Below are 19,699 nucleotides of genomic sequence, written 5' to 3'. Positions count from 1 at the left end.
CTTAGAAATCAGAACGACAGAGGCCACCACACAGCATCCCAGACCCAACCTGACCCGGACTCAACTTCTGTACTGACCCACGTCGGTCAAAGTGGGCATTCTAAAACAGAGTACAGTGGCGCCAAGGGGGACCACGCCAGGGGCGCTCCCCAAGTGCTGGATCTGTGGGAGGATGAGCAGGGACCTCCAGAACCCGAACTCGTTCTCCCAGCTGGAGGACACCGTAAACCTGCAATTGCTAAATTAAACCACGTCCGCCGTGCAGGGAGAAACATCCTTGCAGCGCAGCAGCGAAACCAGGACCGCTCCGCCCCGCCCACTTCAGACCTCGCGTAGTGATTGGACGCAAGCGCGCGCCTTGAACCTCTGGTTGCCAGGAGACAGCGCCCGCCATCTCCTCCAATCAGCGAGCGCGTCTTTGGGTCCAATCGCCGAAGCCGAGAGAACGAGGCGGGAGGCGGAAGGTGACGCCTCCTTTCTTTTTTTCTTTTTTTGGCGGCCATTTCTCTCCGCGTTGAGCGAGCGGTTCGGGTCGGCGGCGGCGGCAGCGGCGGTTCCGGTCACGAGGGGTCGGTAGCAGCGGCGGAGTCGGCGGCTAGTGGGGTTGCAGCGCTCGCGGGTGTTCGCCATGGTAAGGAGGATGAGCGGTGCGGGGCGAGAGGGCGGGCGGGCGGGCGGCCTGGCGGGGGCGTGCTCGCCTTCCATTCATCCGCATGGGGCGCCGCGCGGCCGGCCGCTCGCTCCTTCTCCCGGCTCGGCTCGGCTCGGAGCTCGGAGCTCGGCGCTCGGCTCTCGGCTCGGCTCGGCTCGGCTCGGCTCGGCTCGGCGCTCGGCTCGGCCCGGCCCGGCTCGGCTCTCCGCTCGGCTCCGGGCGGGGATGGGGATGGAGGAGGGGGAGGCCCTGCAGCGCGCGTTCGCAGCCTTTTCCCTTCCCCGAGCTCCCCTGCCGCCTTGTCCCGTTTTGTTGGACCCGGAGCCTTTTTTGGGGGGGGGCGGGGGGAGCCCCAGGGATGGGGTAAACTGAAGCGAGTTTTCCCTTTATCTGCTCAGCACACTCCACCGTGCGCTTGCTGCATGCCTTGATGTTGACAACCCCCACCCAGCTCATTGTCTGTCCTCTGGGACAGGAGGCCCAGGCTCCCCCTTTCGTTCACTGAAGGCGTTTGTTCTTAGGCGCCAGGGATATGGGGTGCAAAGGGCTAATGCAGAACCTGCATTTTTTTTTCCCCGCCTCAGATGTGGGGGGTAGGCAACAGTCCAGTGATAACAAGAAATAAGCGACTGCAGGGAGGGGGCGGTGGCTTAAGCAGGAAGCTGACAGGGATGCTCTGTGAGGCGCCGTTGGGAAGTTAGAGCGTTGTGCAGGAACCAAAAGGTGGCGATTAACCAGAAATCTAAGTGACAGAAAGAGCTGGGTGGGAGAGGGTTTCACGCAATGAGCCCTAACTAGAAAGTAGGTTGACTAGTTGAAATGGACAGGAATTCACAGCCGCATGCAGGGATAGCGGTTTTGAAATCAGACTTTATTAACGCTTTCAAGCTGACACGTGCTGGAGTGTTGGCTCTTGCGGAAGACCTGGGTTCGATTTCCGGGTCTCTGAACGCCTTTTAGGAAGTCTGTCTACTTTAAGTGCAGTGGGAGACCACTGGAGCACTTTTCACCCAGGATATTACATGACTTGACAGGTGCCTTAAAAATAGTAGTTGCTTTGGGGATGATAAATTACAGACAGTGGGAATTGGCCACTGCTTTAGACCTTATGCCCCCTAAGATCACCTCATCTTAGACTTAGTAACCAAGTTTCTTGTTTTCTTTGGAATGATGGATGCATAGATTTGGGAGTGTTGGTCCTGAGTTTAAAGGGAACATTGTTTTTGCAGACTAAGCTTGATAGCGGTTGCATTAAGAGGCACTACTCCTGATAAAAAAATGGAGACCCAGCCGGGCCTCCCGCAGTGAAAGCCTGCCAGATGTGACCTGCCCTCTGCATCTTTCTCTAGCTCTGCCTTTGGCACTCACCGACGATAGTGAATTGTTTCTGTGTCTGCAGAGATCACCTCAGACCATTAGCTTGGTTTCTTTAGAGCTCGGCTAGCGGGTGGTGATGTGGGTGTTCAGGGTTTTTGTCGTTGGACAGTGCTTGGGATAGAACCAGTCCCTCAAGCACACTAACTGGACCCGGGCTCTTGCCCCGGCCCCACCTGACCTTCAGTGTTTAATCGCATGATTTATGTTTTGTTTCAGTGAGTTGAATGTGAAGTTGACTAAATGGGTACTTAACGCCTCTGACCCTCTCCAACAAATTGTAAAGTGCCAGGGAACGAGAGTTTGCCCTGACTGGACACCATGAAGTCTGGATCGATGTTTTAGTAGAGCGTGGGTGGGAGAAGCCGAGCTAAGCAAAAAATGATTGGATACTGCTTTTGTTTTTCTGTGCAGAGTTTACCCCTCAATCCCAAGCCTTTTCTCAATGGACTGACTGGAAAGCCAGTGATGGTGAAACTCAAGTGGGGGATGGAATACAAGGGCTACCTGGTCTCTGTGGATGGCTACATGAATATGCAGGTGAGCCGAGGGGGGGGGCGGGGGAGCCGAGGAGGGGTGGGGGAGCCGAGGAGGGGTAGGCGAGCTAAGTTGTTACAGGAGCTGTAAACTGGGTTTCTGTTGCTTCTCCTTACTCCTTACACTTTACTGTGACTGATAAGAGCATACACAGTTAAATTGATGAATGTAACACAGAATTTGGGATTAAAGTATTCTCCAGGGAGGAGGTTCACACTGTAGTGGACTTGGTGCTACTAAGACCCAGTATTAAACCAGAACCCCGTCATCGACCTTATCGACTTTGACTGGGGCAGCCAAAGAAAGAAGAGCTTTGGCATTTGGTTTCTAATACCACAAGGGGAAAACTAATTGATTACAGAAAGCAAAACTTCCCAGCACTTCCTTCTTCAAAGATTTTCTTTTTAAGGGAGATTTTTAAATTGCTTTAATGAATTTTAAAGACACAGTATGAAAGTAGTTGAGTGAAAGCATTTTTCCATAGAAAAGACTGAAGAAGCAAAGGAACTGATAATTGACTGTGCCTTAGTTTCTGTAAATAATTCAGCCAGTCTTTTTCTTTGTAATAAAGGATATCCTAAAACATGTCTATTTCAGCATTTAGCTCTATAATTCAGCGCATTAGTACATTCACTTGCTGTGTGGCCATCACCATTGTTCATTCCCAGAACGTTTTCATCTTCATCGTCCGCGAGTGGAACTCTGTACCCAATAAAAAATTCCCTATCACCTGCCTCCTCTAATACAGTCCCTAGTAAGTGCTATCTCTCTCTGAGTTTGTCTGTTCTCTGTCCCTCATGTAAGTGGGATGTATTACAGATTCAGCTAACTTCAGATCAAAACACCTAAGTGAAAATTCTATCTGCTCAAGATGTGCAGACTTTGTTAACCCCATAAACAATGCAGTGTAACAGCTGTCTATGTTTATTACAACTGAACTGGGTTATGAGCAATCTAGAAATCATGTGAAGGGCATTAGGTTATATGCAAATACTCGGCTATTTGAAATAAAGAGCTCAAACATCCTCAGCTCTCTGACAGGTCCTGGAACCACACCCCCATGAATGCCTTCAGACAGGTATTTTGTCCTTTTTCTGGGGTGACTATTCATTCAGGATTCACTGGTGTTGTAAAATGTTGGAGTTTGTTGCTTATCAGGACTGAGTAACATGCTGTTGTATGGTCTGTCACACCAGTTCTTTAAGCACTGGAGACCAAACTCGGGGATTTGTACGGCTGCACAGACCATCTGCCGCTGAGCTCCATTCTCGCCTGTCCACTCATTTCTATTTTTATGTGTGTGGATGTTTACCAACGTGTGTGTATGTACACCATGTGTGTACCTGGTGCCCAAAGAAGAGGGCACTGGACACCCTAGAACAGGAGTTAGAGATGTTGTGGGCCACCATGTGGGTGCTGGGAATTGAACCCAGGTCCTCTGGAAGCGCAGCCAATGTTCTTAACCTCTGAGCCAACTCGTCTGTCCCAAACGAGCGTTTTTCCAGTCTGCTTTTAACTGTTGAGTATCCACGCAGGAGTGGGAGGCTGGCCCATGTTTAGTGTTGTGAGTAGCCGTCATACTGTTGTACAGAAGAGCTGCGGGGTTGGAGTTCCTTCCCACAGTGCACTGACACTTGTTCTCTGTGACGCTCCTCTTTTTATGTATGAAATACTGTTCTCTTGGATTAGATGGGGTATATCCTTTTGATCTGCATTTTCCTGATGACGTTGAGTACCTTTTATTTATTTATGTTATTAGCCATGTGCTTGTGGTCTGGATAAATGTGTATTCACATCCTTTGCCTACTTTTATATGTATTTTATTTTATTTTATTGTAGTTTTAAAGACAAAGTCTCATTGTGTAGCCCTGGCTAGCTTGGAACTTGCTGTGTAGACTGGGCTGGTCTCAAACTCATAGAGATATGCCTGTCTGCCTCCCATGTGTTGAGATTAAAAGCTTGTGCTACCATGTCTGACATCTTCGCCTATTTTTTATTTTTGTGTGTGTGGTGGTTTAGGTGCAATTTCTGCCCAGTTTTAAAGATGACTTATGTGGATAGCTTAACCAGAAATCCAGCTAACAAGAGTATAGGTGGTTTTGTTCTAGAAAATTCTTGAAATGAGTCATTCACAAAGGCTATAGAAAATCATGGTGAAAAATACTGTGTGGAATTAGTGGTGAAAGTTTAATTTTATAAATACACTGAAAAACCACAGAATGTATGATTTCAAAGTAAGTTTTGTTCCACCCCAGCACCTCTAAGTCCATCAATTCGTTAACAGAGGTGGGGGATCAGAATTAAGCATCATTCTCTACTACATGGAGAGTTGGAAGCCAGCTGAGAATACTTGAGACCCTGTTGAAAAAAACAAACCACCTAATATTGGGTTTTCCAGTTAATGTAGCTTCCCCAAGTTACAAAATGTGTCTCTGAGTGAGCCCAGTTTCCGAGTTGCTTCAGTAGCCAGAACTTATTGTCTGTTTGGTACTGTGAATGTAACAGTGAGCAAAACAGAGTCCTTATTGTTGAACTTGTTTCAGTGGTGAGAGGTGGTAATGTAACACACTTCGATAATTAGATGTGATCCACAGTATGACGGTAAAGCAAAGGCAGGGGGATAGTGTGTGGGGTAATAAACAAGATAGTCCAGCTTCTCCGAAGAGACCACGAGCATCTAGTGGAAAGTCGTCTCAGGTGGAAAGAAGAGCAGATACAGATTTCCTTTTCACAGGGCATGCTTGGTGTGTTCAGGGTCCAGAAAGCCAGAGTAGAACCTTTTCAGCAGTAGTGAGGGCTGTGGATTTAATACACAATAGGAAGCTTTGGGGCATTATTGTAGGAAATTGAGAAGTCAGTTAAGCGTTGGGGGACATGCTAAAAATACTTATAAAATTAGTTGTTCTTGCTGGAGAGATGGCTCAGTGGTTAAGAGCCCTGGTTAAGCTGCTCTTCCAGAGAATCAGGGTTCAAATCCTAGCACCTCATGGTGGCTCACAACCCTCTGTAACTGAGAGGGTCCACCATGTTCTTTAGACCTCCACAGGCACCAGGCCAGACACACACGTGGTGCACGAACACTCATACACAGAAAGTGATAAACTAAAATCAGTTGCTCTTAATATAGTCCTTCTGATAGCAATCATTTACAAACTGAAGTCTCACAAACGTGTTTGGGGTGACATGTTATCTGGGTGTTTTGTTTTCCTCTAGAGAAGAAACACCCAGCAGGTTTAAATGCCTTATGCCACATCTCCCTGTTTTCTTTCCTTGTCCACCACCTGCTTAGGAAGAAGGAGTCCTCTTATTCTGCCTTTGGTGACTCCATCTGGCATTGGTGGTGGGTTTTTTGTTGTTGTTTTAATTATAAGAATGATGACTAAACATTAGAATAGAGTTCACTGAAATAATTCTACAGATCATTCTTGATATATCATTTCTCTCCCCCCCCCCCCCCCCCCCCCCGTGGAGTACATGAAATTTTCAAAATCTTCAGTTTTGAATTTTTCAAATTTCTTCAATTTGGTTGTTGGTTAATATACTTTATTCATAGCTTTTGTGTACCCATTTGAATAATTTAATATGGTTCATAATGTTTTGCTCTGAGAAAGTTAATGTCTGATTCTTTGGAATTGAATTTTTAGAAAATTGAAAATTTATAACTTATAAATTGGAAGCTTTCTTTGAGCCACTTTGATATCAGCTAGAAATAACATCTAGAAGGCTTAACGACTTTGAAATAAGCTTTATTATATATTAGTTTTGTACCATGCATGTCTTAATACAGAAGATCCAGAGATACAAGAGTAATAGAAAGCTAATCTTCTACTTACTAATTACAGATACAGTCCGAGTTGGTGTCAAATGGTCTCAGTTAATGTGCTCTCAGCAGGAGTAGGGATGCTACCCTGTTTTCTTCTTGTGCAATCATACTAACATTTTTCTTTCTATCTAAAGCTTGCAAATACAGAAGAATATATAGATGGTGCATTGTCTGGACATCTGGGTGAAGTTCTAATAAGGTAATAAGCGCATTTGTGTGTGAGGAGTTACTGGTGAACCTCAGAAACAGTCTGCTTAAATAAATTAAAGTAATCCCCAAACTGAAGGACTAAAGAAAAAAAGGCAAAAGATTTAACAGTATTCAACATCTAGACTTCAGAAGCCTTTGAAATTACTAATTCATTGGGAGATTTCAGTTCATCAAGGTTTTTATGCTATTGATTACATTTCCTGGCCCTTAGCTGTAACCTGTTTCAGTGTCCTGGGTTACAGACCTTGGATTTGGATTTTAGTTGAGTCTAGCTGCTAAGGATTTCTGTTGTATTCATTTTCCAGTGTGAGCAACCACCTATATTCTGATAGGTTGTAGAAGTGTGATGACAGTGGTGGAAACATGTGCCTGCCGTGTGCTTTTACACACCTGGGTAGCCCCAACAGAGGAGGGTGGAGCTGTAGGTTCAGTTCCAGTCTGAAAACAGCAGTGATGATCATGCATGTTGGAGTGAAACATGAAAATAGACCACTTTTTCTGTTTACAGGTGTAATAATGTCCTTTACATCAGAGGTGTTGAAGAAGAAGAGGAAGATGGGGAAATGAGAGAATAGCATCTTCGGGTTTTTTTTTTATATATATATTATGTATTTCTATACAATAAAAATTTGTTTTTTTTCCAACTTGACTTGTGAACTATTTATATGCAGACATTCATATGCAAAACACAAATGTTAAAACAGTGGATGGATAATTCATAGAACTAGTGATGCTTAAAAAACCACCCAGTTTTGTTTAAGGTGACTTTTATAAGCCCACTGTTTTCATTTTTTTCTATGAAGAATAAATAAGTTTATGCTTTAGAATTTTTCTGAGGGTGAGTTTCGGCCATTGTAATTTTATTAACTGAGACCTTTTAAAAGTAGCTGTTAAGGTTTTCAAACCACTTCTAACATGCATAAAGTTAAACATTTTCTTAGTATTTATATATATTGTATTAACAAATTATTTCTATATCAACATAGACTAAATAACATATTGTAGCTAAGTCAAAACATGAAAATTGAATATTATGGAGATAGAACATAATACAAACTGACATTGAGGCTAAAGGAGTGTGGTTTGTTCACTTAATGAAGTTTTCTGGAAGGTTTTCCGGGCTTAACGTGAAATTACCAGTCTCATGATCTGAGACCATAGTCTATAGTTTGTACTTTTTAAACCTGTCCAGTTCTAAGAATAGTACATTGTTAGAATGTATATTCATAGCCATGAATTTCCTTATTGCTTTAGAAATATGATTAAAATTCTCATGCTTTGAGGGAGGCCATTCTGCTCTAAGTCATGCTTCGTGTAATTATATCAATGAGTAGACTTTGGATGTGTGTATCCAAAGGGGACATCTTAAAATACAATGGAATGATACCAGTGAGTAATAGTTCTAGCAGAAGAAAACAATTGCCATTCCTACTCCTACAAATTTCAGGAGAAAGGTCTGCTTCCTGGAATTTGTTAGGACAGTATTGCATCACTGAACGCCAACATTCGCATAGAACGTTTGCTAATTCAATTTCTCCATGCTCCTGTTCAGCTAAAGAAATACTCTTCCTCCAGTGACTTTGTTCTTGTATCACTGACTAAAAGGAGCTCCTGTTTGCTAGCAGATGGAGGTTTCGAACGGTAGACCAGTCGTCTTCCCAGCTGAAAAACAAAATAATTCTTTTTGGCATAACTTTTCTATTGCAGTATGTATAATACCAATGTTAACTTGAATTTTTACATGAATAAAATGGTTTAAAATAGTAAAAGTTACAGGAGACTGATAGAACCTTGTCGATGACCAACATGCATGGCAAGTTGAGCACCCATAGAATACAGAAGACAGCACTTGGCTTTTGTTGGTCATTGGAGTGGTTTACAGAAGGACGTTGTTAAGGAGTCGGTAGCTCACATGACTGGCTAAGAAAGCACTGTGCTGAACACTAATGTTGTATTCCTCAGGTGGGCTTCCTCCATGGCTGCCAGAGGTGCTTTGTTGAGCCGTTATTGAGAAAACCATTTAAACATCAGTGGTGGTGTTGAGTCTTGGGAGTGTTTGCATTAGGAGGGTTTAAGGAAACCTCTCCCTTCTTTAGAGGGTACCTTCCCTTTGTTTTCTGTTTGGCAATTCCAGGTGAATTTTTATGACTTAGTGTATGGGTGAGGGAACTACCATGTTGTGTTGATCATGAGATCTGAATCCCCAGTGTGCCTCAGAAGGGACATGGCCTTTGAGGCCGGACAGTTCTCATGTTGGCCTGGACCAGGGGCCTATTCCGGCCCAAAACCAACCTTCTTCTTGGGTTGTGCTACTGCTCTCTCCAGAGCAGCTTTGAGCCGCTCCTCCTGGTACTTCTGCTTTTCTTTCACCTTCTCTTCACGCAACCTGTTGTAGGCAAGGAGGACCTTATCAGAAGTTCTATAGCTTATAAAAAGTAAAGCATCTACATTTGTGTTGTTTGGTAAGGAACTATCCAAGTGTAAGATTCCTATAATGATGGCTTTGGAATATTCTGGCAATGGAAAGACATTTCATTTCACCATTTTGGAGAAGTACCTCTTCCCAGTGTGGTCAGAAGCAAGGCCACGTCTTCCCCTCTCCATCCCACCGAAGCACTGTGTACCACAGCCACTTTAGCTTCCAGCCACCTCCCTGGCCTGCCTGTCAAGTTTCTTTAAGGAAAGTGTGCACATCACCCTGGTGCAGTGGTTCTCAAAGTGGGGGTCAGAAGACCCTTCCACAGGGGTGACATCAGATAGCCTGCTTATCAGATTATTTATATTACAATTCATAACAGTAGCAAAATTACAGTTATGAAGTAAGAATGGAAATGGTTTTATGGTTGGAGGTCACCACAATATGATGAACTGTATAAAGCGTCAACAATAGAAAAGTTGAGAACTACGATCTAAACCATGGGGAAAAAGGTCTTCTGAAAACTGGAACTGTGCTGTGGGACGGTCTGTATGTCAAATCTGTTGCTCTGATTGGTCAATAAATAAAACACTGATTGGCCAGTGGCCAGGCAGGAAGTAGGTGGGACAAGGAGAGAGGAGGATTCTGGGAAGCAGAAGGCTGAGGGGAGAGACACTGCAGCCGCTGCCATGACCAGCAGCATGTGAAGACGCCGGTAAGCCACCAGCCACGTGGCAAGGTATAGATTTATGGAAATGGATTAATTTAAGCTATAAGAACAGTTAGCAAGAAGCCTGCCACGGCCATACAGTTTGTATGCAATATAAGTCTCTGTGTTTACTTGGTTGGGTCTGAGCGGCTGTGGGACTGGCGGGTGAGAGATTTGTCCTGACTGTGGGCAAGGCAGGAAAACTCTAGCTACAGAACTGTATGCATATTACTGTTGAGAATAAGTTGTAATTGCACTCTCAAGACTGCGACTATAAAAAACTGAGGTCATCTGGGAGGAGTCGTCCTCCATCTGACCACCTTCATTTTTACATGAGAATTGATAAGTAACCCTCTGTGCAACAGTAATACAGTAATAGTAGTTACTAGTCTGTGTCAGACTTGCTCAGTGCTTTTCCATCGATTATTTGATACATCAACCCTAGGAAGTAAGTATCACAGCTTCTGCTTAAAAAAAGAAAAAAGAAAAATGAAATAGTCTAGACAGATGTCCCCTGCTGTAGGTCACAGTAGTTGTAGCTAAAAGGGCAAGCAGGCAGGCTCCGCGCCCATACCTGTCCCACCTGGAGCTACAGTGTTCATCTGCCTCTCCGTGTGTTTCCCTTGGCTAGAACATGCACACTATGACTACTTATTCAGCATTCCCCACGTGCCATGTGATAGCTGCAACCACGTTATAGTGATAACAGTTCTAAACAAAACGCCTAGGCAAATCTCTAACTTGTAGAAGTCCATCGGGGTGAGGTTTCAGGGATGACAGTCCCGTAAGGCTGTCTGGGAAGAAATGAGTGGGGGTATGCGTGCCAGCCAAGTGTTGTCACAGGGGAAACCTCTCACTGTATAGCTCTGAACTTCAGGCCATTCCTTCAGACACCAGGTCGCCCTGTGGTCTTCCACTGCTGGAACCTTCACCATAGTGCAATTCCTACACATGACAGCCCTTGAGTGATGTCCATATGACTTGAGACAGCTTCCCCACGGCCGTCCTAATTGGGTCATTTGTCCCTGGTAAATTATTTTCCCAGCCCTTTTGGTGTGGAGTGCTCATTACCCACTGTGACACTACCACCCTCGTTTCCCAAGAATATCCTCTGGGAAGGGCAGGGATGGGTGGGCTGACCCTTGACTGCAATGCTCTGCAATGCTTGCCGCACAGAGCTTGCTGACCGTGGGCGGGGTTTACACACAGTAGCCACTTAAGAGACGGAGGAGGAGACTGTCACAGTACTTTTGCCGCCGTTCCTTCTGTTTGATCCTTTTGATGGCTTCCACGTTTTCTTTGGGGACAGACTCAATGAGGTCACTCAGTTCCACCAGGCGAGACTCTACTTTCACGAGTTTTTGAACTGCATTCAGGCTGCCAACCTCAGCATCTCCGATGCAGACTTTGTATACTTGGTTAATCTTTTTACTAAGTGAGTCTATCAGCTTTTCCTGAGCTCAAGAAGAAAGAGCAGAAAACATTCCATCACTATATGGGGGCTTACTGTCAATAAATACAAAATTCCACTCTACAGTGTTAACAGTGAAAAGTCCTTTAAATGTCATCATTTAGTGCTGGGGAGAGAACCCAGGGCCTATTTTCCCTAAATGCTTTAAAAGACAGGTCAGGGCTGGGCAGTGTTGGCGCACTCAGGAGGCAGAGGCAGGCAGATTGTCAGTTCCAGGCCAGCCTGATCCACAGAGTGAGTTCCAGGACAATCAAAGCTACACAGAGAAACCCTGTCTGGGGGAGGGGGATGGGACGGGACTCCATTACTGGACAGTGGCCGCACACACCTCTAATCCCAGCACTTGAGAGGCAGAGGCAGGCGGATCTCAGTGAGTGGAGGGGGGAGCCGGGGAGGCGGTGGGCAGGAAGAAGGATCAAAGACAGTACCCAGATAACATAAGATGCCTGTCAACAGTAAACAGGCCCCTGATGGGACCAGAGCAGTGTTTCAAACTCGAGAGCTGTCTGGATGGCATCATGTGTTCCTTCCAAGGAGTCCATACTTCTAATCCACGTCTCTACACCTCCCAGCTCAACTTTGTGAGCTCCTCACGCACACCCATAAAACTAGAGATGACCACATTCGGCAAACATTCCATCCCGAGGCCACTAAACCAAACCACTGTGCCTGAAAACTATGTGGGTGAACCCCGCAAACATGAGAGGAAAAAAAAACAGACACAGGCCATGGTTCTGTCTCTAGAGTTCAAAACAGCAAAGCGAATCCATGGTGAGAATTCAGAACAGTGATCACCTTTGAAGAATGGAGAGATCCAGGGTGGGTTCTGGTAGTAGTCGATTAGTCCCTCACCTGGGGGCTGCTGGGGACTGCGTTCACTTGAGAAAATTCCTCAAGAGGTAAACTTACGGTTTACCTGTTTTTTGATGTCAATGGAGTTTAAATTTTTATTTTAAAAATACTGAGTCAGGAGAACATTTTAAGGAATTGAATACATTTGTAAGTGTGGCAGTTTTGAAAGAATAAAAATATTCATTTTATTGTTACAGGTTTGAAGTCCCTAATCATGGATACCAAAATCAGGCGTGCCACATTGTCCTCAATAAATCTGGGGGTGGGGGTGTAAAAATTAGGAATGGATCTTTTTTTTTAAAGATTTATTTATTTATTATGTATACAGCATATATGACTGCAGGCCAGAAGAGGGCACCAGATCTGATTATGGATGGTTGTGAGCCACCATGTGGTTTCTGGGAATTGAACTCAGGACCTCTGGAAGAGCAGTCAGTGCTCTTAACCTCTGAGCCATCTCTCCAGCCCCCCCACCCCTTTTTTTTTCAAGACAGGGTTTCTCTGTGTAGCTTTGCGCCTTTCCTGGAACTTGCTTGGTAGCGCAGGCTGGCCTCGAACTCACAGAGATCCACCTGGCTCTGCCTCCCGAGTGCTGAGATTAAAGGCGTGCGCCACCACTGCCCAGCTGGAATGGATCTTTAGTCATAAAGGATTATGTTTTGTATATTTTAAGCTTTGAAGAATTTGAGGAATCATTTGAGGGTCTAGGGGGTACAGCTTTGGTCCAGTGCTTGTCTAGCATGCATGAGAGGTACCTAAGAACTGCCTGGAACAGCAGAGTGGCATATGCTTGTAATTCCAGCCTCACAAGGGAAGTGAAGGAGGAGAAACCCAAGGCCATCCTCGGCTACATAGTTTGAGGCCAACTTTAGATAATGAGACCCTGTCTCAAAAGCAAACAAACAAAAACCCCACTTCCCTAAATTTTTCAATTGTTTCCCCCTTCTTCCATATCCCATACTTCATATTTTTGGAAGACCATGAGTTACTAGCTCCAGAGAGTGCCTACAAATTCTGTGTGAGTGCCTGTTTTATACTTGCGACTGTTATTTTGTGGATCATCTTAAGAAGGAATTTTCAAACCAGTTCTTAGTTCTCCTACCATCTGGGCGTTGAGCCCTGGACCTTTCACAACTAGATCCTCCCTTCTCTTAGTTGACACAATGTTTAAAAGTATTGAATATATATATATATATATATATATATATATATATATATATATATATATATATATCCCTACACTGAGATTAGAGGGGTTTTGTTGAGGTGTGAGTACTGTTAAATATTACAAATAATTTATCTTTTACTTTACAGGGCGGTCAGCTTCAGAATTATTTAAGAGTTGAAGGATAGAAACAACCTGTGTCCATCAGCAGATGAATGAGTAAACAAAGTATAGTCCACAGGATGGAATATTATTTAGCCTTAAAAAGGGCAAAATTCTGATGCGTGCCACAATGTGGATGAATACGGAGAACATTATGCTTTGTAATATGAGCTCTAGACAAAGGACATGTGTTGTATATATCCACTTACACAAGATACCCAGAAGAGTCACATTCAGAGACAAAAAGCTCATGTGGGAGGGGAAGGGAGGGGAATGGGTGTTTATGGGTAGGCAGCTTTTCTTGTACAAGCTGAAAGGCATTCTTGAGAGTGGTTGCAAGACAGTGTGCATGTATTTAACACCACCAAACTGGACATTCAAAAAGTGGTTAAGATATTAAAGCTTACGCTTAAGGGATGGAAAGGTTTTGGAAATAGACTGTGGTCACAGTTATGCCCCATGAATGTCCTTAATCCCATTGAGTTGCACACTCGAATAGTTAGGTGGTAGGTTTTGAGTGTATTGTACCACATGGTTGACTAAAGTTAGAATCAAAACACTTCCTGCCATAGCTCTAAGACGTCATGCTGTCATGCCTTAGGCCATGCATGTGCCTAGCAGCCACAAACAACTTTGGCTTTGAGTAATGTAGGCAGGAGTGGATGGTTGCCTGTTTTCTAATGCAGCCCGGTCCGCAATCTACCTCTGTCTAAAAGAGTCAAGATTCACAATCGTGTATGTAATGTCAGTCCCACACAGCAGCTTTGGCTCCTTACTTCATTTGAGGTCTTTCCAAGAAACCAATGGTAGCTGAAGTTTCTTGTGGATCTGAACACTACCCTGACCATTCATTCATTCAACAGACATTTATTGAGCAGTGACACTCTGAGGACACTGAGCTCATTAACAGACTAGTCCCTGTGTGGAGGGGTTTGCATCCAGCTGGGAGAGATGGGCTGGTCAACAGATTAGGGTAATTAGGATGTGTCACAGTGCTGGGAAATGAGTCGGTCTCTTGGGGCCCATAGAAGTAGACACATTGTCTAGACTCAGTGCTGGGCGGATTGTCCATTCCATGTTAAGTGTGTGGGTTCACAGTCTTACTGGCACCATCCACCGACAAAGAAATGTAGTTTGAAATAACTACAGCACCAGTTCACGTGAACCCCAAGGTCAATATAAAATGGTTCCTAACCAGGGAATTGACTCTCTCATATTGGCAAAATTCCAAGCTGGTTTTCAATTCCTGTCAACCGTTTGTGGATTGCCTTAACTCCCCCTGTTAAGCGCTCAGTGCACAGGGAGGCCCATCACCAGGAGAGAAAGTCACCACAGGTCAAGAATGTACCTGAGCCTCCGAATTGAATTCTCCAAAACTGAAGAGCCTGGACCTCAGCTCCAGCTCCGCTGCCTTTTCCTCCTCCCGCTCACAGTTCGCCTTAAGCATCTCCTTGTGTTCCATCAGGAACTCAATGTTGTTGTTTCTGTGGCAAAAAGAGGGGACCTTTGTCTGCAGCTCGAGGTTGAGGGACTCGGTCCTTACTGGGCATATGTCAGTACCCGGCACCCAGCAAGTGTGTGTGTGTGTGTGTGTGTGCGCGCGTGCACGTGTGCACGCACGCGCTATATGTGGGTTATGGGATTTGAACTCAAGTCCCTCATGCTTGCTCAGGGACTTGTTCAATGACTGTTTTATCCTGAGTCATTTCCTCAGGTCTACACTCAAGTTACAACTAGGCAAATACGTGCCTGAATGCAGGCTTTAACTTCCATCAGAAGATGGTTTCTTCCCTTTCTCTGCTATTGTGGATTCTCTCAAGACCCAAACAGAAATCAGCAGAGTGTAGCATCAGGACCTACTCTGTGCAAATGTAAATTCTACCTTTTTTATGCCCATCATGTAACTCATTTTTAATTAATGCCCTGGCCTAAACCACGAGAAGAGACATCTCAAGTGATTTGGATGTGGCCTCTGGTTAGTGATTGTTGAATAGGAGAAATGTACTCACATCTTATCCTGTATACATTTCTCTCTCTTGTTGACATCTTCGAGATTCTCATCCACGTCTTGGGAATATTGGACCAAGGTGAGATTCTGTTCCTCTAGCTCTTTGAGGACCCAGAGCAACTCTTCTGGCTCGTTGAAGTAAATCTCCGGTATCTAACCAATAGTGAAGAGAAGGGTCTCACGGCTGTGTTCATGTGACCTGTCTAGACAATGTAGGGAGGGAGCTGATCACACACGCACGCACGCACATACACACACACACACACACACACACACACACACACACGCACGCACAAGCACACACGCACATGTCAAAGTACTTGAGAAGATCTACTTCTAAGGAGGAATAATTTATTTTTGCTCAGGGACTATTGTAGTATTGTAGATGTATGATGCCACAGTACACTGTGGCAGGATCACGTGGGGGAGGCCTGTTCACGTCACAGTAGCCAAGAGGTAGAGAGAGAGAAAGACACCGGGGGTCCCATCCCCTTTCAAGAACACACTCCCCAAAACAGGACTTCCTTCCACTAGGCCCCATTCCCAAGACGTTACAGCCCTGCAGATGTCACGTGGTCGGCAGCAGTGTTCCGCCGCCCTCCCCACCCCCACCCCCAGCACTGGGGACCTCACAGAAGCTTTTGGAAATGTTCAGAATCCACACTAGAGTATGAGGGAGGCAGAGAGAACTGTAAGGGAGCCGCACCTTGTTCCCGGGGAGAGATGGTAAACAGTAAGTGATGACTCGGGGTGTGGGGAGAGAAAGATGAGCGAGGAAAAGTGGGGGAGAAAGGATAAAGACTACAGCAGTAGAGGAGAGAGGGGCAGGAAAGGGGAGGAAGGAAAGACAGGAAACGGATGGAGCTCCATTTCCTCCCAGTGCTAATTACTTGATAGGCTCTGGATTTTTAAAATAAGTATTGGTGGTGGCGCCTGCCTTTAATCCCAGCACTCGGGAGGCAGAGGCAGGAGAATCTCTGTGAGTTTGAGGCCAGCCTGGGCTACAGAGTGAGCTCCAGGACAGGCACCAAAGCTACACAGAGAAACCCTGTCTCAAAAAACAAAAAACAAACAACAACAACAACAACAACAACAAGAATCATATTACTTTAAGTAAGCATTTTCAAAGATGACTTATATATTAATATAATGTGTTATTGTTACTTCCAGTAGCTGAGACACAGAAGCAATAAAAATATAGATGGGTGAACAAGGAAATACAGTACAGTATCCACACAATGGAACGTTATTCAGCCTAAAGAAGGAGACCGTCTTCTACAGTACATTTGGATGGTTGTGAGCATGTGTGTGCCGGTGTGAGTGCACATGTGTGTTGGAGCTGGAGGAGAACCTCAGATGGGGTTCCTCAGGCACTACCCGCTTTTTTTTTTTTTTTTTTTTTTTGAGACAAAATCTTTCGCAGTCCTCAAGCTCACCAAGTAGGATAGGTTGACTGGCCCGCAGGCCCCAGGAATCCGCCTGTCTCTGCCTCCCACATGTTAGGGTTATAAGCACACAGCTCCATGCCTGGTTTCTTTGTTTTTGTAACGCGTTCGGGGACTGGAAATCAAGTCCTCCTGCTTGTAAGCACTGTACCTACTGAGCTCGCTCCCCAGCTCCACTAGGTTGACATTTCAATGAGCATTTTTGGTCTGGTTTGTTTCGAGATGGAGTTTCTCGGTGTAGCTCTGGCTGTCTTGGAACTCACTCTGTGGACCAGGCTGGCCTTGAACTCACAGAGATCTGCCTGCCTCTGCCTCCCGAGTGCTGGGATTCAAGGTGTGCGCCACCACTGCCTGGGTTAAATGAGCTTTGAGGATTATTAGGCTAAGTGAAAGAGCCCAGTCTCTCCCCTGGCGCCCCCCCCCCTACACACACACACACACAGAGAAAAGACCAATAGTGTACAACCCGCTTACTTCATAGCCAGTCTCTTAGAAACAGGAAGTGGAAAGACAGTTAGTTGCCAGGAGGTGGAGGTCGGAGGGGGTGTTGGATGGGCACAGTGCTTCGGGTTTGCAAGATGAGGGTATCTTGTAGAATCTGCCCCACAGTGGGGTGTGTATGGTCAACACTGCTGCATTGCACACCGAAAATGCTAAGATGGACAAACATGTGTTTGAACGCAGTTTTAAAAGCAGGGTGACCTGAGTAAGGTATGCCCTGGGTAATAATGGGGGGGGGTGTTTGCTGGGTTTGTTTTCTTCTTTAAGGTTTATTTATGTTTCTGAGTGCTCTATCTGCATGTCTGCCTGCAGGACAGAAGAGGGCATCAGCTCTCAGTACAGACGGTTGTGAGCCACAGGTGGGTGCTGGAAATTGAACGCGGGTCCTCTGGAAGAGCAGCCAGCGCTCTGAGCCATCTCTCTAGCCCTTCCCTGATTTGTTTCTTTTTAAAATCACTCCCCAGCCTTTGCGATTGCATTCAGGTTGAGGCAAGCTCCCAGTCAGTTCTGCAGCAATAATGGGTTGCTTGGCGGGGGGAGTTTTTGTGGTTCTGCTTACCCAACAAAACGAAAACAAATCCTGGGCTGGCGAGCTAGCCGAGTGGATGAAGCACTTGGTGTGCAAGGATGAGAACCAGAGTGTAAAGGACCCAGAGTGTAAAGGACACGTGTAAAAGACAGGTGAGTGTGGCAGCCACCCCACTTCCCCGCCCCCAACACTCCCCCCTTGTGTTCCTAGTGGTTGGGAGGTAGAGATACGGGATCTCCCAGGGCAAGCTGGCTGGGTGAGCACCAGATTCAGTCAGGAACCTAGTCTCAGTCAAGAGAATGGAGTGCACAGGCCCGCGTGTGCTCACACACTGGCACACTTAAACACCCACACAGTCCACGCCATGATAAGCATCTAAGAGCTGGAGTTGTTATAGGACGGGTTTGGTTATACGTCTGCTCGAGATGATTCCCTTTCTGTTTTTGAGACAGGGCCTCACTGTTGTCCCTCAGGCTGGCCTGGAACTCACTATGTAGCCCAAACTGGCCTTGAATTTTGTTGTCACTTTGGTTTTGTGTTATGGAGTCGGGCGTCTCTTGTAGGCTAGGCTGGCCTCCCACTTCCTAAATATGTGAGAATGAGCTGGGGCCGCCCAGCCTCCTGCTTTTTTCTCCCAAGTGCTGGGATTACAAGTCTGCTCTGTCACATCCAGCTTCTTGGCCTGAAATCTATGGTTCTCCTGCTTCACCCTTAGAAGGGGTGGCATATTATCTTCTTACATATGTTTCATAGGTGGCTTGATGACAAAGATTGGGAATAGACAGGATCTGAGAACAGTATCATGTCATAGTTCCTTAGGGAAAGTTTGTGATATGTTTGGAATAGGCGATTTCAGAAGAAATGAATGAGCATGTAGACCACATACAGCTGGACTCAGGAAACACAGTCTGTTACCAGATCAAATTCCAGTGTCTCGTCATCCAGAAAGAGCTCCAAACTGTCCTCCGAGGTTAGGCTTTCAGGTGGACTATAAAAGAGGGAAATAAAAATCATTTCTGAGTCACTTTCCATTAGTTTACCTTTGTTCAAAACTGACTTTGAACCCTGACTATCAGACTCATTTTTTAAATTTATATTTATGTGTATGAGTGTTTTGTCTGCATGTATGTTGGCGTACCACAGGCACACCTCCTGTCCATGGAACTAAGAAGAGGGGGCCGGGTCAGATGCCCTGAGATGGGAGTTATAAGCCAACACATGGATGCTGAGAATCGAACCCAGGTCCTCTGCCAGGGCAGTCAGTGCTCTAACCACCGAGCAGCCCCACCAGCCCCCATGACAGAGTTCTTTTCATTAGACTATTTGATTTCAGGGGACTGCACACCCCACGATTCCACAGCTGTGCAAAAGAAGATCCTATTCAGCCCCAGACAGCGTCACACACGCCACGAGACCACACAGACGCACCAAGACCCACAGAAGACTTTTTCAGGGGCATCGGAAAAACTGGCTTGCTTTCTCTAGAGAAACACGTGACCGCCTACCTTGCCATGTCTGCCCTGTCAATATCGAAGTGGATCGACAGAGGACTTCAAAATGTGCGCTCTAGTGCTTACTCAAGGTTGACGACCATCTTCAGAATGTTTTTCAGGAAGGCAGCTACCTGTCTCTTTCAGAGAAGATCCGCTTTTTGTAATCGTTGCTGTCATACGAGGGTGTATCAGGTAGGTAGATGATAAGACACAGTCTTACAGAATAATGGTGTTGGACCCAGGGCTCAGAGGGTAAAGGGACTTGTCACCAAGCCTGATGATGTGCGTTGGATCCTCAGAACCCACATGGTGGGAGAAGAGAAACAGACTCAAGAAGTTGTTCTCTGACCTC

The 19,699-nt window shown here is 45.6% G+C and overlaps 2 protein-coding genes across 2 annotated transcripts in view; one reads left to right on the top strand and one right to left on the bottom strand.

The window, feature by feature from the left end:
- Window positions 1-447: 447 nt before the first annotated feature.
- Snrpf (small nuclear ribonucleoprotein polypeptide F) lies at window positions 448-7,240 on the top strand. The gene is made up of 4 exons (XM_006988456.4): window positions 448-631; window positions 2,441-2,566; window positions 6,521-6,585; window positions 7,105-7,240. The coding sequence occupies exons 1-4, from the start codon at window positions 629-631 to the stop codon at window positions 7,169-7,171; spliced, it is 261 nt and encodes an 86-aa protein (XP_006988518.1). The 5' UTR covers window positions 448-628; the 3' UTR covers window positions 7,172-7,240.
- Ccdc38 (coiled-coil domain containing 38) overlaps window positions 6,289-19,699 on the bottom strand; it is a 52,771-nt gene continuing 39,360 nt past the window's right edge. Inside the window, exons 11-16 of the mRNA XM_016006925.3 lie at window positions 18,770-18,842; window positions 15,381-15,532; window positions 14,720-14,855; window positions 10,970-11,175; window positions 8,889-8,982; window positions 6,289-8,258 (exon numbers count right to left, since the gene is read on the bottom strand). Coding sequence (XP_015862411.1) covers window positions 8,145-8,258; window positions 8,889-8,982; window positions 10,970-11,175; window positions 14,720-14,855; window positions 15,381-15,532; window positions 18,770-18,842 — 775 coding nt within the window. The 3' untranslated portion in view covers window positions 6,289-8,144. The remainder of the gene's footprint in view (window positions 8,259-8,888; window positions 8,983-10,969; window positions 11,176-14,719; window positions 14,856-15,380; window positions 15,533-18,769; window positions 18,843-19,699) is intronic.

The sequence above is a fragment of the Peromyscus maniculatus genome, chromosome 18 (assembly GCF_049852395.1).
Source record: "Peromyscus maniculatus bairdii isolate BWxNUB_F1_BW_parent chromosome 18, HU_Pman_BW_mat_3.1, whole genome shotgun sequence".
Classification (NCBI taxonomy): Eukaryota; Metazoa; Chordata; class Mammalia; order Rodentia; family Cricetidae; genus Peromyscus; species Peromyscus maniculatus.
Note: the sequence above shows the minus strand (reverse complement) of the source record. Positions and strands in the feature narration are given on the sequence as shown.